General features: G+C 38.2%; 1 protein-coding gene across 6 annotated transcripts in view; it reads right to left on the bottom strand.

Moving 5' to 3' along the window:
- The window catches only part of NETO1 (neuropilin and tolloid like 1), a 79,413-nt gene extending 61,460 nt beyond the window's left edge, over positions 1-17,953 (bottom strand). For 3 of the 6 annotated variants that reach the window (XR_005627638.1, XM_039711121.1, XM_039711122.1), the window contains exons 1-4: positions 16,879-17,953; positions 13,160-13,213; positions 11,466-11,603; positions 2,922-3,170 (exon numbers count right to left, since the gene is read on the bottom strand). Coding sequence is in view for 3 of the 6 variants with exons in the window: in XM_039711121.1 (XP_039567055.1) it covers positions 2,922-3,170; positions 11,466-11,603; positions 13,160-13,213; positions 16,879-16,906 (469 nt within the window). In the remaining 3 variants the exon portion in view is untranslated. The remainder of the gene's footprint in view (positions 1-2,921; positions 3,171-11,465; positions 11,604-13,159; positions 13,214-16,878) is intronic. The other 3 variants (XR_005627636.1, XR_005627637.1, XM_039711120.1) reach the window with 1 other exon arrangement.
- Positions 17,954-22,873: the final 4,920 nt, after the last annotated feature.

The following is a 22,873-nucleotide window of genomic DNA, read 5'->3' as shown; positions in this document are numbered from 1 at the left end:
GGTGTGTTTATGTTGGCTATGTGTGTAGCTCTGATTTTGTTGCTAAAGGTTTTTCTTCTGCAAGATCTCACTTTTTAGAGTACTGAAAAGACCTCTGAAGAAAGGTTCATTTAAAAGGAAAAGAATGTATGGCAAAAGAGTTACATTTGTTTCTGAAACCCTAGTCCCTACTGGATTTTTGTCATGGATGGATGGATGGATGGATAGATGGATGGATGGATGGATGGATGGATGGATTTCCAACCATTTCAATACCAAGGAGTCAAAGAAATTATTGAACAGAAAAGTTGTTGTGATTGCAAATTATTAGTCTATATCTTAGGATTTTTATATATAATTTCTTTTTATAGGACTTAGTCCAAACTAGATTTTAAATGCCTTAAGTGCAGGACTCTTTCCATTTGCAGAGACTAATAGATCTTCATTTCAGCATTTTTCATTATATCCTAACTGATTTTTTTTTTCAACTTCATCCAGTTATCTGTTTTTGTACACCCTGGAGACATAGTAAATAATTTCTTTCCCTGTTTCTCCAGGTACCATTCAAATAACAATAAAGAGTTGCAGCTTCAATTTAGTCAAATTTACTTTTTATTTTTTAAATCTTCACACACACCCACACGTTTAACATCACATCTCTTCATTCTCCATTAAGATCTCAAATGCAAAAGAGGCAGATGAGAGACACATCAGGGGTAGGTGGGGACCCTCAAATATTGCTGATACTTGAGAAACAACTGCATTGTCTCTGGATGAAAAAAAGCCTCCTCTGCAGGTTGCTTTTAGGAAGAGCATCCTGCTTTTGGCAAGTGAGATGAGTGGCAACAAAAACCACATCTCCCCTGAGCATTCAGCTGTTTGAGACAGGAACAGTTTCCAAATGAGTCTTTGCTCTGGAATATTTTCTTCAAGTTCCTTAAGGAGAGGTTAGCTGAAAATTTTATTCTGATCTTTCCATTGTTCATAATTTAATTTTTTCATTTGTCACTACCTAAGCTGGTTCTGGGTGGTTTGGGTGATAATTTCTGTATTGGAGTCCTCTCTATGCTGCTCTGTTATACTCTGGAGTGTTATCCTCTCTCTGTTACTCTCTTATACAACCTCAAAAGCCATCATTCTCTTTTATGAGTTGGCAGGAACCCCTCCCTCTGCACACCTATGGAAAATAGATCTCAAAATGTCATGCCTTATCCATGTATACATAATAAAAGACTGTCCAAGTAATAATGTGGAATGTGAAGTTCTTCCTCTTATTGGTGATCAAGGAGGCAGCAGTGCTGTTTTGCACTTCTCAGATTAATCATATTCTCATTTTGGCCAATATTCTTTGAAGCTCTCTACTACTTGCAGAGCTTCTATTGAAATATATGGAGTGGGAAAAAGGAAAGAATCAAGGAAGAAAAAAAATATAGCTATTCCATCTTAAGTCTAGAATAATTTATGCTGCTGTATCAATTTATTAGCATTGATCTTTGTGTAGAAATTCTCCTTATATCAGTAGAAAAGGAATGAGGATAAAACATGGTCCATGAAATTGTCTTTTACTTAAGAGTTTTTAGACAAAGTAGCAGATTTTGCTATTAATATATTTTCAACCATAATGCACAACTCTTTGGAAAAAAAATGGTAAAGAAATCTAAAGCAAAGGACATATGGCACAGGGCAAGGAAGTGACAAAAGCCCCGAGACCCATGCTAAATGAGAGATAAAAATTTAACTCTCTTTTCAGAGTGGATATGCACGGTTATAACAAAATTTTGTCTATTGTCTTTGAATTTACAACAGATACATATACCTGGATATCAGATAATTTGCTAAAGAAATTCTCTCTTCTGTTCCTGTTTGAACCTCCTATATATGTTTAGCCACTGAAAAACAGTATCATGGACTTGAAAGAAGTGATACTGTTTTGCTATGCTGGTTAGTTTTATAAATATTCTCCTTGAATTAATGAAAGAAAACCAGAAAGAAGAACACAGAGCCGGTAGACCTGCCATCTTCTATGATGCTACTGGAATAATTAAGGAAGAATTTTGGGTCTGCTAATTTTAGACAGTATTCTAGAGAATATTGTTCAACCTAATACAACAATTTAGCTGAAAAAATAGTGACATAATTGACAAAATTACATAATAATTACAGTGCTTTAGAGTCAGCTATACTAAAGCATGACTCATCACTCAATACATAAGAAGTCACAGAAATACGTCACATCCAGCAGTGCAGTTGCAGTGCAGTATAGTGGAGCTGCAGCCAAAGAAGAAATTTTAAATCAGCAATCTTTTGTTAAGTGGGGGAGCTGGGGAATTAATGGAAAGTATGACTATGAATTTTGTTTTACTTTAATGAATTAAGCAGTGACAAAGAATACTTGTACAATTGCAATTAAGATTTGCAGCCTTTTAAGAAAAATATCTAATACATGTTACTATTTGAACCTCACATATCTTCTGGCAACACTTGTAATAGTTTGCTTTATTGAGGAAGGAGAACTATTCTACTCCTCAGCTGGGGAAATGATTGGTGAAGTGGAAAAGCAATGATGGAATTTTCTGAGATAATTAAATTTTTTTATTAGAATACTTTATCAATGATCTTTTTGAAAGAAAAGCTGTACAGTGTAACAGCCAAGCATAAAACACTAAACTTCCTATGAAACATTTTGAATGACCTTCTGTAATAGCATTCATTTGAAAATAATACTTTTAAAAACTGCAGAATCTGAAAATCTTTCCCTTGAATAAGCTTTACTTGTTATGCAAAAGATACATATGACTTTTATAAATTTCCTATATATTAATACCTTTCTTGACAATAAACTAACCCGCAGTTAAAGATATTGTTCAACAGCAAGATTATACATCATTAGAAAAGTTACAATGATAAGATTTTCTATTAGAAATGTGATGGTTTGTACTTACCAGGTGTAAAATTATACCGAGCAGAAAACCCAATAGATTCCAGTTCAGCATCAGCAAAAAATTTAATCCACAGGAATCTGCCACTGGATTTTATCATAGGTGGATTTTGCTGTCCACAGAAACGTCCAAGGATTGGGGAAAAGCCAAAAGGTCCATCTCGTACTTCTATGTGGTCAAATTTACACTCCCAAGAAGGCTCTATGGAATATTTTTCATCAAAGTGTAGTTCAATGCATTGTCTAGGAGCAGCTAGGGACCAAAAAGAAAATTATCTTATTATTTTCTAACTCAAGACCCTTCAAAACTAAAACAAAACTGAATAAAAAAAATTTATTAGTTTTGTATGGATCCTAAAATTTTGTTTAAAAACTTGTACAAAAATTAGTACATCTATATTATTTTAAATTAAAAGTTAGTACATCTATATTTTCTATAGCTTTCACAATGTCAGGTTATTTGTCTGTTGTTCTCCTTTAAAAAAGTATTCTTGACAGCAGTGCTTAGTAAAGCTAAGAGAGAGATATCGATGATGAACAGAAAAATATAGCCAGGGATAATTTCTTCAAATATAAACTAGAAAATGTTTCTAAGAAACTTACATATTTAGAAAAATATATTTTTTCTCTTGTATTTTGTGGAGGGGTGTTAATCAGAATACTTTTTTAATACCTAGTACTGAGAAAAATGATGAGGAAAAGGCTGATCAGAACTGTGCTGCAGTGAGGACAGACTATCTTCCTATATGTGTTGCAGCCAATGACAAACTGAAGTGTAATTCCATATACCCAGAATTACTTCTCATTAGAAACGTAAGAACAAATGCAATGAATTCTCACTTAAGAAATAAGGATCCTGGATAAGGATTATAATTGAAGAGCAAATGATATACTGAAAATCTTGAAGGAATTTCATTGTGGCCATTTAAGTAGACATTTTAAAAAATCCATCTTTAATGATAGGTCTTAAGTCTAGAGATGATTGGAACGATCTCTAAAACAAATATTTCCTGGCATTTCCTCTATAGAGAAAAAAAAAAAAAAAAAAAAAAAAAAGTAACTGGTAGAAATATAATATTTTCTTACAAGGAGGAGGAAAATCCTGGCTTGATCAATACATTCTATGAGAGGCAAGCTCCTAGAGGTGCACTGTTTTCTATGCTTTATCCTGGCCATAGGAGAAGCTGTGTGCCTCCGTGTCTAGAGCATGGTGCACTGGAGCCTTTTGCTGACAAAGCCTTCTGCTAAGACAAGGATTTGTTATGTCATTGCCTGCTGTGCCTCTCATGGGATCATGTCCTACACTTTACACATATCAAAAGAGGTTTGCATTACCATGAGCTTTGCCAGAGTTACCATTTTTTTCACAAGAAAATATGAAAGATCAAGCTCCATGCCGAATTATTAACATGGAAACTGCTTAATGTCCTACACATTACACATATCAAAAGAGGTTTGCATTACCATGAGCTTTGCCAGAGTTACCATTTTTTTCACAAGAAAATAATGAAAGATCAAACTCCATGCCGAGTTATTAACATGGAAACTGCTTGGCATGGAAACTGTTGCCACTCCAGGAGTCAGTATCTCTACATTTATTTCCTCAAGAGTAATAAGAAAACTGTCAGTGTCACAAGAATAAAGATCTTGTTTGGATTCTGAAATGTTTTAAAGTGAAGCTTTTGTTATGAACTCATTATTCACGTAAGGCGAGAGACTATTTAAAATTAACTGAGTAAGAAGATATCAGGTAAATTTTGAAATCTTTATATAAGAGCACATAGTCAGATCCCTCTTATGACTATTCCATGTAAATAAATATGGCCTCATTTTATAAGAAGCATTTGAGAAGTAAGCTAATAAAACACCTTATTTGGAAAGAAAGAATATTTTAACAGCTTTACTTACAATACTAATGTAACTGGATGATTGATATTTATTGAAACATTTAACTGAACATAAAAAGAAACCTTTTCTACTGTTCTTAATTTGAAGACATTCACATTCAGGGAAAAACTAGTGACTTGTCATTATTTATACTAATTTACAGGAAATTTGTGATCTTTATGCCCATACAAATTCAGTAGAAAAAGCAAAGGTCTATGTTTTACATATAATTGCACCAAATTCACAGTCTATGGAAGCTACTTTGAAAGTACAAAAAAATTTACAAAAGTAAGGTCAGATAATAAAGCTTGTAAAGGAGTTCATAATGATGTTATCCTTGCTGAGGTTTGAAGACCAAAGTAAATCTTTTTAGATTATAGTAAAATATTAAGTACCTGGAAGACATCATTGATTAATTTTACTCAGAAGTTTCTATCCTTGAATTTACACTTTTATAAAAATTATTGATTTAAACTCAACTAAGCAATACTAGGACAGAAGAGAGCAATCAGCAGCTTTCAATTTGGGATCATATTCTGCATGCTCTTATTCCATTTAAGGAGGTTTGTTGAGCTGCTCATCATCCACCTAAGGACTGTAGTGTCAGGTATCAGAAACTCTGTTCTGACAACACTTTAGGTAATCTTAAGAATGCTCATCTTGGCTTGAAAATCTTACACATTCATGACTCCAATGTTATGCTATTAACCTGTTTAGAGCTTTATTATTATGTTTTAATCTCACTAAATAGATATGAAGATCAATTCTCCTACTACTGGCTGTCAGCTATGCTGACATACAGCAGCATACAGCTGTCCTTCCTGCAGCCACAAAGTGATTGCTTCAAAAATGTCTTGTGCCATTATCATAACATATTTATCCTTTAAAAACTTTCTTTCTGCTGCTTTATTTCATACAAAGAATAGAGTTAAAAACTTTATTTCTGCTGCCTTAATTCATACTAAGAATAGGGTTACAAGTGCTGGCCCATAGTTAAATTCTTCACAGGTCTTCTCTGTATCCAAGACTCATGTAACTTTAAAAATGGCCACAAGGCCCCCTCAGAGTTCAGTTATTTGACATGATTTTTGATGTAGAAAACTATACAAAACTATAGTTTTGATGTAAAACTATAGCCTTAGTATAGGAGGCTCTGAAGTAAAAGGAAAGATTGTGGATAAATAAAAACAGGCCTACAGAGTTACACATAAGAGCTATTGGCTGGGTGAATGAATAACCTGAGAAAAAACAAAATTTCCACAACCCTAATCTACATGTCACTTTCTGAATCTGCCAACCAGTTTTATGACCATAATATTGGTATAGTTTACACTATTCTGCCTTTATTTAATTTTCAGCAAACTAAACATGAGGCTTTTCCTAGTGAAGCTCAGATCTTGCTAGAGAATCAGGAGGGCTCAAGTTTCCACTTTGCCCTGAAGGTCCTGTGAGTAGAGGCCACTTCACTTTACGAATGGAGCATGGAATATTCATTAGCAGCACTTCTCCACTGGGGATAAAACAAGGCTGGGGATTGAGTTTGAAGGCTAGACCACTGCCCATTCATATCCCTTATAAATGTGAAGTCATGTTCTGGCACCATTTTGGCCATGCCACTAGAAACAGTTCATATTTCTGTAACTGTGTGTAACTCCAGAGTGAAACACACACATCCATGACCTTTTCATCAGGTGTTTTTAAATGCATTTCTGTTTTTCTTCTTGTGTTTCATATTTAGTTAATGGTTAAATGCTTTGTTTGTAATAATCTACATAAGACACAAAATTAGTCAAAACTTCCTAGATATGACCATAAAGGATGAAAACATATAATTCAAATTCTCAATTTTAAGTTCCGTTTAGCAAAAATTGTATCATTTCACACTTATGCTCTGGCTTTGATAAGGGGTTTCTTTTCCAAACACAAGGTAGAACAAGCAGCTATTGTTTAAGTACACATCTTGTGCCACAGTTTTTGCAACAAAGGATGTGTGAATGAGGTTCCTGTAAAATTTACAGAAATAAACTGGCAACAAGTCCAGAACAGTCACTAATACTAGTGTGTGTGTACCTACAGAAAAATAAATCAAAAAACATCCAGAATATGCAAATCTTCCAGACCACATTGGTATCTGGCCATCTGATCAGAAAAGGAAGGATGGAGTGGTTATTTCTGGTATCCTAATTAACAGGTAGAGCCCATTTACATCTTCAGAACTTCTTCTGTGGCTGTGATGTCAGGAAAAGTTGTTGTCCACTCCAAATGAAATATATTGAATAATGTCTCATAAAATAACTTGAATTCAAATGCCACAACTTCCATATTTAACTTCCAATTATCTTTCTTCAAAAAATGTTTAGAACCATGGAAAGGCCTATTTAATGCTTGCATGTCTTGTCATCTTTTTCATCTAACTATCTTACACAAGAACTCAAGATTTTACATCCAATGAGAAAAAAAGTAATTGGGTTCCATCTTGCAGTAGAACAGTTGCAAAAAACTACACAATTAAGGTTTTAATACTGATCAGCCTCTAAGTCTGTGTAGTGACAGCTGAAGTTAAGTGAAAAAATCTGTTTCAATTTGCCACACTGCATGGAAATTAGAAACAACTCAACACCTACTGCCATCTCTATGAACTGCTGCCCTACTAATAGTTTCAATAATCCTCATTCTTTCTGGCTATCCTGCTGTTATTGATAAGGAAACCACATTCATCTTCATTTGAAAATAGGGTTTTTTCATTGTTTTGGTGAAATTTTTTTCAACACAAAAATCACTGTGGAATACAAAAGGACTTTGAGCAGAAGTTTTTCATTTGGTGATAACATGACAATTTTCTAACACTTGTGAAATATCATGAAAAAGTTTAATGGTCTAACACTTGTGAAATATCATGAAAGAGTTTAATGGTCTTTTGTGAGAACATGAGATTTTCAAGATTGATAACTTTGTATGTTTACAAACTTGTAAAGTGGAAGATATATTTTATATCTCCATAAAGCAATTCTGGTCCATACCTGCATTTATAAATAAGCACTTAATTGTTAAAAGCAGAAGAGTGGTTACAATTTTACAGGTTTTTCACTTATATGATTGTTAAACTGATTCTCAAGTTATAGTGTGTATGGCATGACTATCCCACTCCCCAAATATTTTAATACAAATAAAAGTCTTTGCTCCTACAAAATCTCCTGCGCAAATTTCCTTTTATAGCACACATGCCAAATGTTCTTCAGTCTGGCAAAGGCTATTGCTGTCACTGCTGTGATTGTTCTGGGCAGCTGTGAATTTTGTCAGGTTAGAATCATGAATATGCAGAAAAAGGGTGAAATTTGGCCAATTTTTCTCAGCTCATTTTCTATGTTTTCTATATGCCAACTAAGATTGAAAGGAAAAAAAAAAGAAAAAACCAAACAAAAAGAAAAAATTCTCATTGCATTTTGAAAAGCAGATGGGATTCATCAGAAACTCCTTGGGGAGTTGTATCCCACTCCTCCAAGCCTCATTTGTGACACTTCTCTGTAGCATAACAATTTTTGTACAGAGGCCATGATTTCCAGATGACTTAAAGGATTTCTTTTAGAAAGGCATTCAACCAGAACTTTAAAATTCCTAGTTGTCTAAAGAGTTCATTTTTGTTACTACAAAATCAGAATTTAAACCAAAAAAAAAAAAAAAAAAAAAAAAAAAGAGGAAAAAAAAAAAAAAAAGAGAGAGAGAGAGAAAGAAAGCAGAATAATCTAAGAAACTTCCAGCTGTTTCATTTGCTTATGTCTTTGACTGCTGGGATAGAAGCCTCTGCAGTCAGGAATCTCCTTTTCTTTCAGAAATTCACAGTCTATGATCCTGACAACTTCTGCCAGCTCCTTTACATCACCAAAATAATTTTGAGATTATAAAGGGATTGCATACATACAAGTTGAACTACAATGGGGAGGAAAACAAATTGAGATGAAATTCAGCTGTTTACACCACACTACAAGCTGGAGTCCTCGGTAACAACCACATAAAGTCACTAGGAATTGTGTTTGAATTTGCCCTAAGACTATGTTTGACAGCAAATACATGAAGGAATGAATGCAAGCAGCCAGAAAAGAACCTGGTGATTCATATATGCATTTATACCCACATCATACAGCTTTCAGTATGTTATATACAGTCCTGGTAGGCTGAACTCCCTGAGAATCATAACAGGGAGATAGTGATGGGCAGATGATATTCTAGACCACATCAAGAGTCCCTCTAGTTTGGTGCTTGGCATTCAACAAGATTCAGAAGCTGTTCAAGCATATTGAAATTTCAATACTAATTATAGAAATAAAATGCATAAAGAGATGTTTCTGTCTTACTCTAAAATATTTATTTCCTCCTTTATTCAGGATTACCCACGATTTCTATAGGTTGTTATCTGATTTCAAAGACATTGCTATCAGTGGTTTTTTTTAATCTTTTAATAGCAGTGCCTTATGACAATGAGTTTCACAGAATATAAAAGATGTAGGGAAAAGCTGATACTTACTAGACTTCTTTATAATTTTCTGTCATCTTATATGTTGCAAAAAGAATAAATATGGATAAACAAATTATTTTAATTACAAAAAAGGTTTTGTTGACCTTCAGTAGTTCTTTTGCCTTTTTTGGAAATCTGACACATTTTAAAATCTTATTGCTCAGATATCTTCCTATATCTCTGCTTATTTTTGTGACATTTTCCAGACAGAAATTACTATTTCTGATTTTTTTAGAAGACAGAAATAGACACGGGGACATCAGAGCTGAAAATGTTATGCAATGTCTATGGTTCATTGTAGGTTTTAAAATAACCAGCTGGAATCCAAACTGTTGATTAGGCTGGGTGGGAAGAAGAAAATACCCATGCCATAAAAAAATTGTGATCAACTGAATTTTACAAGATTGAATTTTCCAATAAATTATAACAAGATGTCTCTTGAGTTTACTCTTTTCCTTATACATTGCTCTAAACTTGTCAATGTGGAATTTCATCTTCGTCATAGAAGTTGGTTGAATAAATGTCTCCTTTTCAAATTGTTATTTGGCATTTCCATTTTTAGATATTTTAGATCTAAAATATTTAGATATTTTAGATCTAAAGACATTATTTCAACAGTGTATTTTGCAATCTTTCAGCATATTATATTTTTTAAGTACTTAATTGCTATAATAAAGATAAAGGTCTTTACTATATTGGACTTTCAAGCACCTTCTTACTGTGAGAAAGAATATCTCATGACCTGAGATGTGGGACTAAATTTTATAAAAATGGTAGGTTATTTTCTACACCATTTCACTTTAATGACAAAACATCCTGTGTTTCAGATCTTTGAAGATAAAACAGGCTTGCTTCTTCCCAGTCTCACAGTAGTGTTAGATAATTTGATCAATATATAGAAAAAGACCCGGATTGAACAATATGAGTGTAACTGAAAAAAAAATTATACTACGTTGTATATTTTGAACTTATACATTTATCTGCTTCAAAAAACTTATTATTTTAAACCAATTACTAAACTATGCTGGAATTTAAATATTTACCATGTGTCTGTTTAAATTTCAGACATGTACAGGCTAGCTTAAATTTTGTTTTAAGAGTTTGTTTGGCTACGTTACTTATAATCACCTCTTCTGACTTACTTCTGTCAAGTTATCTAGCACCAAAGTGAAATTCAGTCATTTTACTGTGACTCTTGACTTTCTAAAAGTACAGAGTGTGTGTGGGTCCAGAACAGTTCATTCAATTTAAATCAGCTATATATCTTTGGAAATATACCTTGATGCTACCTGCATCTTTTTTAAAATAATGATTTCTGTAGTTTCTCACTCAATCATTAATTAATAATTCTCTAAATGAAACATGGATAGAAGACCATCACTGTTTTATTCTACATGTATTCACAACTCATGAAAGAAGTTTTTTGATTCCAGGGATTTACTCTACAGTTTCTGATTCATCTTTTCTGAGCTCTGAGAGGATCTAACCTCTATTACTTTCCACAGATTCATTATCACAGCAATCTTTCCAACATCCAGTGTACTAAGACTAATGAAAAGAAACCACATAGTTTGTTTGCAATATACCTTTAGCCTTTCTTACCTCACTTCCGTGCCTGCAACTGTATACTCTTTAAAAACTAAGTTTTAGAGATGCTTTATGCCAATGCATATTCTCCTCTAGTTTAATTTTGTAGGTTGGGTTTATTTCATTGTAATTTCTTATGAACTGGATGGAAAACAATTTTAACACTCACTACATAGATATTTTCTTTTACTGTACTAAGCTTGTCATCCCTGGTTCAGCTACAGTAAGTTTAAAATGTCTGCATGAAAGTCAAAACAATTTTTGTTTCTCATGTTCATTTTTACTACTCATTTTAAAATATCCTTTATTTTGTCACATTGCATTTTAGGTTCTATTAATTTTCTAAATATCCTGAAATAAATTCCTGAAGTACTATTTATTACTAAGTCTTACATACTTACCACCTTAACGAGTTATATCAAAACAGAAATCAAGAGGTTCTCTAAATATTTTGTCTTGAAAATATTTGTTTCCATGACTTTACCTACTTTTCACTTGTAATAAAACCTATTATTTTTAATACAGCTGATGGCAAAATATAAAGATTCTTCTTTTGGTCACCTTCTATAATGTAGACACACTCTCTGTCCGGAGGATATTTGTTGGGGTAATTTGGAGAAGTGAAGATTCCTCCTTCTGCATATTTTGTCCAAGTTCCACACTGCACTGGTCTCTGTCCTTCGGAAACAGTTTGCTTTTCTGTGAAATAACGACATTAAGCATGATATAATTAGCCCAAAAATTATTATGTCCATGTGACACTTAAAACTCTCTCACAAGATAAATACAACAGCCCCTTTTCTGTCAGTGGCCTCAAACTTTTATCTGTGGAGACTGAGTATGATAATTGATCTAGGGGAAAATAAGGCTGTTTTTTAGGGGTACAAACATATAATTCTTACTCAAAATATGTTTTTCAAAGCAAAGGAGAGGTTTGAATGTCTAGGGGAAAATGAATTTGCATTGCTTTTAAAATAATAACCTTCTAAAGAAAGCACGTGCTTGAGAATTGGAAGGCATGAATTTCCCACTCATACATCTCAAAAAGCACAAGCATGTGCTTTATCAGCAAGCTTCATGTCATAATACAGGAATATATCAGTCACAAAATCAGGGCAATAACCCAGAGAATTATGATCATATATATATATGTTGTTTTAAATCTGCAGCATATTTAGTCTATATTCACTGGACAGAGGTAGACAGGGGAAATCCTGGAATCTGGTTCATAGATTATTTTTATCTGTTTGCTGTAAAATTAATAAATAGCTCTGAGGCCAGGAATCACAGTCCAGAACTTGTCTTCTCCTAAGTGAATCCTCAGAGAGCAGAGTCAGACCTTCTTGTCTGCTTTCTTCCCAGTCCTGAATCTCTTGCACTTCTTTCTGCTCTCTGGCAGAGAGACTGGAGTCAAAGGTTTGGGCCAGCTGAAGCTGAAGATCAGGGATCCCTTCCTAAGCATCTTGCTTTGACAAGTAGGCTAAAATGAGATGGATTCTTCAGAAGGAAATATATCTAGCCTGCTATTAAAAGGAAGGATAATAGGTTCTAGACTGGTGTTGCTCTGAATGAGGTATTTCATAACCAAAGAGCTGTCCCATATTACTTAAGCCCCCTGTGCACAGAGTAAAGGTGTTTGAGGCTCCCTCTTAGGATCAACGGATGGAAACAAGCACTTTCCAAGGATGATATTAACCATCTGAGATCAGACTTATACTCTGCAAGCATTTCTTTTTCACCCTGGTGCATATCCAGGCAGAGTATGACACGGAGCCCAATTTCCTGGCATAAATTCCAGCCTGCAGGGACTGTGCATTCAGACACAGGTTCAGACACACACCGTGCTTAGCAGCATCCCCTGACAGGCTCTCCTCACACTGAGCATCCAGGGCTTTCAAGAATCTCTTTCTCTACTCCCCCTGCATAAATGCACCCATGATACCAAATTTCAGTTTTTTAATCATACTTCAACAAGAAAAAAGGTTTTAAGTGTAGGTGGCTGAGTGCCCAAACTGGACTCCCCAGTTTGAAAGTAGGAGTGTTTAATAGTCTTTAGTTAAAGTCAGGCTGAGCCTGATGAGCACCCCTGGATTTTTTGTGTGTATAGAGGCATGTGAATACTCCAAACAAATGGACAAAGGGCAGACACTGGAAGTAAATGAGCTACTAAAAATTTCAAAAACTAAACTAAAACCTCAAATCCATATTTTGGTCTTTACTAAATTTTCTGAAAAAAATGTTTGACATTTACATACCTGTTCCTTTTTTGGTTGCCCCAGACAAATGTAGGATGATTAGACTTGCTACAACTGAAAGAGAAATATGCATTAAATATCACAGAGTGATAGTTTCTGCAATCAAATTACTTGCACTCATCTTACAAGAATACAAATGAAATAGCATTGCTGTAAAGAAAAAGTTTCACTTTTACTTGCATCTTTTAATTGCACATATTGTATAACCAAGTTTCTTCATGACCTATTCTTGTAAGTACTTCTCTTTGCAAATGTATGCAAATAAAGAGGAAATCTTTTGGGTTTAAAACAAAATCCACAGGCACTGGTGTTCCCATCCATTTTTTTTGTTTTTTCTTTAATATTAAGGAAAAACGTTTTTACCAATACCTATTTATATAATAATAGTTCATATCAGTAGTAGAAAAGTGGCTGCTTTTAACAGAGGGAGACTAAATTTCAATGCCACTGTGTGTACTAATGTCTCTCACTCTGGCATAATAAAATTTGAAAATGAGTACTGGGAGTAGGAAAGAAGTGAGAGGTTGGGTTCTTCACATCCATCAAAGCATTTGCAAATCTCTAGTGAAGTAATTTTTTGTGTGTGTTTAACAATCTCATTAATCTAGTTTGACTTGTTGAGAGGGTGTTGCTTGTTGCTTTTTTGCTGCAGTGAACCTGCAGCCCACTTTATAAACAGGTATCTGCTGTCTCCAACCATGATAGGACAACTGTGCCTCTTAGAAACAAATGCAACCCTTTTCTGAAATGGACTTTGACCTGGAGATAATGACTGGGTTTCTGGGAATTTCCAGATACAACAGTTTGACTAGAAAAGACTAAGAGGCAAACCCTTAGTAGAGTCATAATGAGACTAATTTGGGAGATCAAAGTGACTAGCTAGCTACCTGATGAAGAAATCACACAGTGATTTTCCTGTCATCATTCATAACTTCTTTGGCTATCAGAGAAAGTGGAATAGCAAGTGCAAAAGAGAACAGATCCATCATTTCTTGGAGTGCTTAGGGCTTTGCCCCAGCTAGTTTGGCATTAGGCCCAAACACAGTGTCCAGGCTACACTGACCTTAAGGTGGAAATTAAGTTGTGTGCTTATTCGGAACATTTTGGATCAGTCAGCTACCATTTTGTTGATGACTATGACGAGGAACCCATCAATTAATAAAAGTAATTGAATGGCATACTTTCTTCTTATTTTCCCTAAGAGACACTAAAAGCCACCATGGGCTAGTAATTATGATCCTTTCCAAGATGGTGCTTTCAACATTTTCACCTTTTTTATCACAATTTATGTGTCATTTTCACTCCAAAGGAAGCCATTCTCCATATTTCCAGTATTCTGATGGCATTGAGATCCTTATTTCTTTGTCTTTGACCTTTCCCATGTGACAGAGGGTTTGAAGCATGGATGATGGCTGCTCTATTAAGCAGGGTAAGATTGAAATTCTGGGAAAATGAAGGCTTGGCAGCAAACTCACTATTTCTTGGTCAGGCTCACAGCCGCTAAGGACAGATGTTGGCAGCACTGATAGTTAAATCTCTTGCATGTCATGGGCATTCAGTGAGAACACTACACCTTCTGCTTGGATCTGAATGCTACCTAGCCATTCATGCCCTTGCTCTCCTCAGGGATGAATTCTGGGAATACATGCTAGCTGGGACTCTGCCTGCCAACTCTGTCAAAATCCAAAGGCAAGGCAGGAGTCATCCCTTTACTGAGTTGCTCATTTACTTGAGCTGTGTTTCATGCAGTGATCATAATGCATCTATGCTTGCAATCTTTACCAGCCTACACCTAGTTTCTCAATAGTGTAAAGTCGATTGGTGTTCAAATATGAAATCAGCTGTGAGTGTTCCTTCTTCCCATAAATTTGTGGAAGCTAGAATAGGATGCGTGATAACCAAACAAAATCCACATGAGAAGTGTTTCCTTTAGGCAATTCATAACAATGCATATCTGATCCTTACACGTTTATTTCAAACACCTTTATCTGTTAGGTTTCCCCTCATTTTCTATACAGACAAAAGTGAAGTTCAGAGAAGTAAAGAGAGTTGGTCCAAGTCACAGATATATTATTACTAAGACGACAAAAGCCCCACAGGTCTTTTCAGTTCCAGCTGTAACTTCTAGAAAAGAGGTTTCCAAACCATAGAGCTGCTTTCCTAAAGCAGAGAACTTTACTTAAATGTCATTATATTAGCATTTGCTGCTAATAAGCAGTCAAAATAATCTTGATAATAAAGTCCAATAGACAAGCAGAGACTTAGAAACTAAGTGTTTGGGGGTTTTGGTTTTATTCTAGAGGTATAATATTTAACATTTGGATAGATAAGTGAAACACTTCTCTCATGTTAAAAAAGAAAAAAGAAAAAAGAAAAAAGAAAAAAGAAAAAAAAAAAAAAAAAAAAGAAAAAAGAAAAAAGAAAAAACCAGAAAAATTTTCTTGTTTTAGTGTTATTAACAGTAGCACCAAAATATGCAAGTTGCCAGAAAGTAATTAAAATTGTGGTCTTCTTGGGAAAAGCCAACACAAATACATATTATTCAAGTAGACAAGGCAGATCATTTTATTCTATGATCCCTCTACACAAATGCACCCATGATACCAAATTTCAGGTTTGAATTTCTCACGCCTTTTTCTTTCTCAAGCCACAGAAAAATAACAGTGCTTTTCAGAGACGGGGGGAAAAAAGCAAGACCCCAAAGAGATCAACCACGGAATCTTCACTCATTGAAAACTGTCACTTGGGAAGTGTTGGCAGCATAGCAACAATATTGTCATTATCTCGGTTTGGGAATTATTTTAAAGAAGTTTCCACAAAATTTCTTGTTGCATTCTCACTGTCTTCTTCCTCCCCCTTTCCCTCCTAATCACGGGTGTAATTATAATCGTGCTTTCTAGTGCCACTCTGATTACGCATCTTTCCATCTTTTTTGGATCTGTGCATTTTTTTTCATTACAAGCTGTACATTAAGTGATTTATCTTTTGGCCAGGCTTTTAGGAGGCTGTGATTTGGCACAGACGTGGCTTAGCCTGGCGAAGAGTTGTTGGACAAGCAATACCTGCTCATAGCGCTATTGTACAGGTGTGGGCGCGCAGAGAAGTGCTGGGAGGAACTGGGGCCAGTCGAGCCCCTTCAGAACAGCGGACCCTCCGCAAAACAGAGGCGGGAGAGGGAGTCCCACCTCGCACCTCGAGGCCCCTAAGGTCTTGGAAGAGTAGGTGATATATTTCGGTGCCTCCTCGCTAATCCTGGTGGATTTCAGCCGAAAGCGCCGCCCCCGCCCCGCAGCTCTCCGGGATCCGTGCCCGGGGTGGCCGCCCCCGCCCCCGCCGCGGCTCCCGGCGCTGCCCCGCGCCCCCTCACCCTTGGCGGCCGCTTCGAGCCCCGGCCGGGGCCCCACGGCGCCGCGGGCAGCTCGCTCCGCTCTCTCCCGGCGCGGCAAAAGCCGGCAGAAGCGTCGCGCCCAGGTGGAAGCCTCCAGCCCCCGGGAGCGTGCCCCGCCGCCCGCCCCACGGCGCTGGCAGACACCGGCTGCCCTCCGGAGCACCGCAGCGTGGTGGGGGAGAGGATGCGGTGTGTGCCTGGGGGGAGTTCGCCCCCTCGCCCGGGAAGCCTGGGCGTCCCGTTGCGCCAGGAGTGGAGGCAGCGCAGGGCAGGAGCCCGTGCGCGGCGGCGGAGCTCGGTCGGGGGTGGCAAGGGGGAGATTGATACTCACTGTGAAAGAAGCTGCGCCCATGGGTCATGTCTGTTCCTTACACAAGGGGCTTCGGTCTCCACTAATTCCATTTAGATACGGGAGGACTTCCAGTGGCGGGGAGAGGATGGAAGTAGGAAAAGAAGAAGAAGAAAAAAAAAAAAAAAGGAAAAAAAAATGCCTGAAGCCCACACACACAGCAGAGCCGAGCAGCCTTTCCTCTCCCTCGCTCTCCCTCACCGCCTTCAAATGATCACCGCCGGCTCAATCCCATCACACCCGAGCGATCACCAGCACCGCCAGGAGCGGTGCATCGCGGCGGCGGCGGGCAAGGCGGCGGCGGCGGCGGCGGCCCGCGCATCCAGGTGCCGGCGGGCGGCGGCGGCGGAGCGAGCCGAGCCCCTAGTCACCAGTTTCATACAGAACCAAAAGCAGATCGAAGCATTTCCTGCAGGACTCCGAGCCCAGCGACTTCCAGCCCTTCGGCTTCTTTTGATGCATTGAAGAAGGGATTAATGGGTCCGTCATCAGCTCCCTGTGCTTGCTCCTCTGAAGGGGTGGGGGCGGGCGGGAGGGAACCCAAAGAGGAGGGGTGGGGTAGAGAAAGATTTACCAAATAGGGGATTTAGTCATATTTATGTGCAATGAGAACCTTATTAGAGAAGACATCCTTTAAAATCGAATAAATCCATTTTTGCAAAACCCTCTCCCTGCGCATAACACAGTATCAAGTGGTAGCAGCGGCAAGAGGCTGAAAACACATTGCACGGTCTGAAATCCCCTTGAGAATGGATGGAGCGAGAAAGAGATGGACGAGGATGACAGATGCCCCCTCACTTCTCCAGTCCAGGGCGAGAAGCAGAAGAAAACCGTGGAGACTCTTCCATTCATTCAGTGGAGGGGAAGGGGAAGGGAAAGAGGAGGGGAAGGACAGGAGGGCGGCAGTGGTGGGGAAGGAATGATTTCAAAACTGGGAAAGGAAGGGTAAGAGAAGAGGGATAGCTTCCCCTCTCCTAATCAGCTGATGGATCAAACAAAATGCTCATGAGTTCCTCCTTGACCTGCACCTGCCAAAGGGAAATTGAAAAGATTTTCCCCTTTGAGAGACTTCTTCCTCTACACACCCACACCCACGCACGCACAAAGACACGCACACACACTCACAAAAGGGAGCAATAAAAGTTTATCTGCTAATCCTCCGGCCGCAGATACAATGATTACCTCTTCCAATCAGCCCAGAGACGACTGCAAAATCTCTCCCCTTCTCTCCCGCCCTCCCCCCGCGTCTAGGACTTATCTTCCTCCCCAGCTACAACCCATCCCAAACATCCATCCCTTTGACGAGATTGCGGAGGGCTAGTGGCCAGGGCGGGAGGGACGGGGGCAGAATATAGTCGAAAAAACATATTAATAATAAGAGTGGTGAAATGGTCTCAATGGAAAACAAGAGGGGAGGAGGAAGGGATGAACAGAAAGGGCTGTGTCCCCTCTTGGCCTCGGGAGCCGGCCCTGCAGAGCCACGGCACCGGCACCCCTGACTCCCGCAGCGCCGCGGCCTCGGCTCTCCCGGCCCGGGCGAGGGGAGGGCGGCAAGAAGGGGCAGGGAGCGAAGCGCACGGCTGGGGCTGCGGGGAGGGACGAGGAGAAGGGAAGATTTGTGTCACAGAAGTGCAGGGGAGCAGCATGGGATTCCCCGGTTCCTTCGCCAGGCTGGGGAACAGCCGGCGCGGGAAAGCCGCCGACCCCCGCGGGGATGGGGCAGAGCCAGGGGACCCGGGATACCCGCAGCCCCTGCCCCGCGCTCCCCGAGCCGCAGCAGCATCTCGGAGGCGGGGTCGGCGCCGCTCCTCCTTGCCCGCACCTGATGCTCACGCCGTTTGCAACAAGAAAAGTGCGTCTGGAAGCGCAGCCGGGGCAGGGAGAGGAGGGGAGGGCGTGTTGGGAAGGAGGCTATAAGTCAATCAAAAATGAAATGCAGCCCGGTCTGGCGGCAGCGGTGGCTGTGTGCCCGCGGCTCCGCGGCCGGGCGCGGTGCGGGGATGAGCTCTGTCCCGCATCCCGGGATCTGCCGGCGAGATCTGGGGGCAGTGCTAGCATAGGCGGGAGGCCTATTGTCTTCAGGGCACCTTTTAGTGAGGTGGGTACCCCTGCTGCCTTTGGGACAGCCCTGAGCAGCACAGCAGCTATTCTGGAAGGTGAATGATGAGGAAGTCTGGATATTTATTTATGCTTTTTTTATTATTTATTTGTTTATTTATTTATTTTTCCCAGTAAAAAGCTATGTTTTAATAAAAAGCTTCAGTGGGCTTTTTCAGCCTGTGGATGGTCTGCCCCATACTTTGGAATGAAGACTGTATCTGCCATCACTGCTCACGATTGCAGGCAGTCAGCAATAACAGTGTGCACATTAGGGTAAGTCAGAAGTGATCTTGGCTAGCAGGATTCACCCATTCAACCAGCCAGCCAGCCAGCAACCCAGCCAGCCTGACTGAGCTCTTAAAAATCCTGTGGGGTGAGAAGGGCACAGGGTTTTGCTACAGAACTGTGAGTAAGCTCCTTGTAATAAGGAATATAGAAGATGTAAGACTTCATGAAAGCATTCACGTGTTTTGTGTAATCCATCTTGCCATTAGCAACATCAGGTTTGCAGCTGTTAATCTCAATAAACTGTCCTACTCTGCTTTCTAACCCTCTCAGCACTTTCTCTGACCTTCCTTATTCTCATCCACAATGAGTTGCAGAACTTTATTTGTAGAGTAATTGAAAGACACCTGATTTATCCATAGGACAAACTTCTGTACAGGTGTGGCAGACTATCTTAGGGAACAGTAGAGTAACAGCAAAAGGGCAGTGTTGAAAACAGTCGTACAAATGTTTATAGACAGTCAGATGTTTCTTCTGCAGGATGATGCAGACATCCATATGGCTAAGTTTCAAGTTATAGTTACTTTAAAAAAACGGTAATAGAACAAGTATGCACAAAACAGCTGATTTTGCTGTTCTGGGAAATGTGCTGTGTCACATCATATAACAGTGAGCTTCACATTTTTCCTTTTCTGGAACAGGATGTTTTCAGTTTTAAAATTCCTAGATCTTTTATTGTCACTCAATTTTAAGAACACCATTGCAATAGTATGGAGAAATAGAAAGTAGAACATACCAAGTGTGTTTATGCCAAAATGTAATCAGTAACTATTATGGAGGGAGACATCCACAAAATAAATGAGGCATGACCACAACGGCCACTGAGTGTTCTCATTAGCAATGAGACCTTAAGGAGATATCTCAGGATCTACATCACTGAATGCTAAAAGCTTATGTAAAAGTGTTTATAAGCAAGTACCCAGGGTTTGCAATTTAGAGACTGTTCAAAATTGCTTTCTGCCTCAGTAGATATCACTTCTGTAGAGAGTCTGAAACTTTGAACTTCATACAACTACTAAAATGTTCACCACCATCTCTTTTTGGCTTTATGTCTCATTTTGTTGCAAGATTTCTTTATGTGTGTTTTGGTAAATGCTCTTTCTAGTAAACTAGTAACTCATGCTCTTAGGTGGGCACATCTTCCATTACTGTGGAATTCTATAGCTAAATTTTTATATACTTAGTGTGTATTTTTACATTCCTAATTAGCCAGTTGCCAGAACCCTACATTTCTATGATGCAGTAAATTTACAAAGGAGGAAAAGGACTGACATTTAAAAAAAAATGAAATGTTTTAAAAAAATGGGAAAGCCTAATAACCATAAAAAATTATGTCAAATGACATCTTAGTTGTGTTAGGAAGTCTTTGAATTTACTTGGTAAAAGTCCTATTGATTTTTAAATGAGTTTAAAGGTTTTTTTAGGTTTTGCATTTTTCTTAGAGTAACAACATTGGCTTATTTTATTACATGGAATGACAACTACACTTTTAGATTAGAAATGTACTTTCATTATTTCTGTATTTGTTGTCAGCTAAATCTTGTTTTTAAAAATAGACAAGAAAATCCTACAAAATTATATTCCTTGATTCAGTACATACCATTCTTTGTCGTTTTAAACCATCTATTACACAGCAATCTCTTCATATAGCACATTTTGTTGGCCTCTCTCTTTCACATTCTCAACTGAATTTTTCTATTGATTTTTAGAGCAATATGTTTGAACCCAGAATATTTTATTCAGCAAGACATGAAGCACTTCCTTCCTGTTGTCTAACATCTTTAGGCCAATCTAAGACACTGATCAGCCTGAGGATGGTTGGTTTGGCAGAAAGGAGATCGCTCATTTATAGACCAGTTTAAGCACTGTAAAACACCTCCACATCTAGATTATAAGATGAAAAAATATAAGTAGACATGAAAATATCTAACATTTTTGTCCAAAACAGTAGTATACAAACTCCTATTGAGATCTAAATGAAGCACTGGACAGTTTTCTTCAACAGATAGAAAAAAAGCTTTTGCCTCTGAATTGTGTTATGCTGGTGTTTCAATGACAAGAGAAGAAAAGAAAAATTCTGCTTTACTGTCCCCCCTTCTGTGATTGGCCTATATGCTTGGATGTCAAAAACAGAAGTCCTGGACAACTGGCTGAAAGTGGCCCTGTCTAGGCAGGGGGTTGGACAAGACAGTCTCCAGAAATCCCTTCCCACCTCAAACACTCTGTGATGCTTTGAGTCTGTAAACAGTGGGTGACAACGGATCATGAAGTGGGGGAACAGTTTCAGTGAGAAAAAGAAACTCCTTAACATTCAGGACTGACTTGCTTTGCTTCCGGTTGTAGTGTGTAAGAAGATAAGACAATATATCTCGTTTATTTTCTCCTTGAACCAGAGGAGATTATTCAGTCTCTGTTAAAATGGTAAATTAGTCACAGTTAAAAATTCCCCAGCATGGAGGAACCTTAGGTAAATTACTCTATACCTTTCTCAATTAAAGTCTTTCTTGTGAAAACAAAACCTGTCCAGCGTTTGGCCATCTTTTCTTGGCTGCTTTGGATAGTCTTGTCTTATCCCAGCTCTGCCATTGACAACTGTTCTAACTATAGTCCATAAAAACTAAGTGAATTAATTCCTCTTTGTGTAGATAGGATTCAAAATAGCCATGAGTTTCTCCCACATTTTCAACAAAAGATTCTTTGAACTGGAAGAAAAAGCACAGTTATGAAATGGGGAAGGCACAGGATTCCTTATTTATGGAAAGAAATCTATGCTTCTGAGGGTGGGAAGGAAGAAATACGAGAGTGGTATTTCTCTTTATGCCTTCTTTAAAAACATTTTGGATTCTGTGCTGTCATGTGTAATCACAGATGCACTTTTTGCTGCAATTTCTTTGTGAATGATTTTTTTCTAGAATGTAGCAAATCCAAACTACAGTCTCAGTATAACACATACACAGTGTGACATTTGAAAACACTGAAATGAGTCATCAAGCTGATCAGCACATCTACATTCATGTTTAGTTCAGATAAAAAATATGGTTCTAAAATGAATCTCCCAATTGCCCTCACTTACCGCATTTTGGATTGCAAATTGGAGCAGACTTTGAGTGTGAGAAATGTTTTTCTTACAGACAAAACTAAGCTGAGAGATGTGTTCTTAGAGCAATCTGTTTTCTAACTTCTAAAGGACATGAAGCTCCACAGGAGCAGAGTAAAACTAGTGCTAAATAAATACAGGTATAGGGCAGGCATGGAGAACTTGGTACCAACCATTTCACCTTCCAGATAGGCTCCTTTTGCCCTGAATTGCAGATCAACACAGACTTATTCAGTATTTCTTTCAACAGTGCTAGTAGCTGAAACATGAAAAACTGAAATATATTCCATTCTTTTGTGATGAAACACTTACAGAGAGGCATAAAATATACCTTCCTGTGTGATATCAGGATAATGGAACCTTTTACTCCCTTAAAATGACATCTTTCCTCTTATCCATTTTCTGGTCATTCACAAACTGTCTCTTGTAAATGCAGAAGGACTTTGGGTCTGCACTCTTCCAACAAATGTGTTCCTGAATATGGCACATTTAGAA

Source organism: Passer montanus, unplaced genomic scaffold, assembly GCF_014805655.1.
Source record: "Passer montanus isolate IOZ18808 unplaced genomic scaffold, ASM1480565v1 scaffold24, whole genome shotgun sequence".
Lineage (NCBI taxonomy): Eukaryota > Metazoa > Chordata > Aves > Passeriformes > Passeridae > Passer > Passer montanus.
The sequence above is the reverse complement of the archived record's forward strand: the minus strand, read 5'-3'. Positions and strand labels throughout refer to the sequence as shown.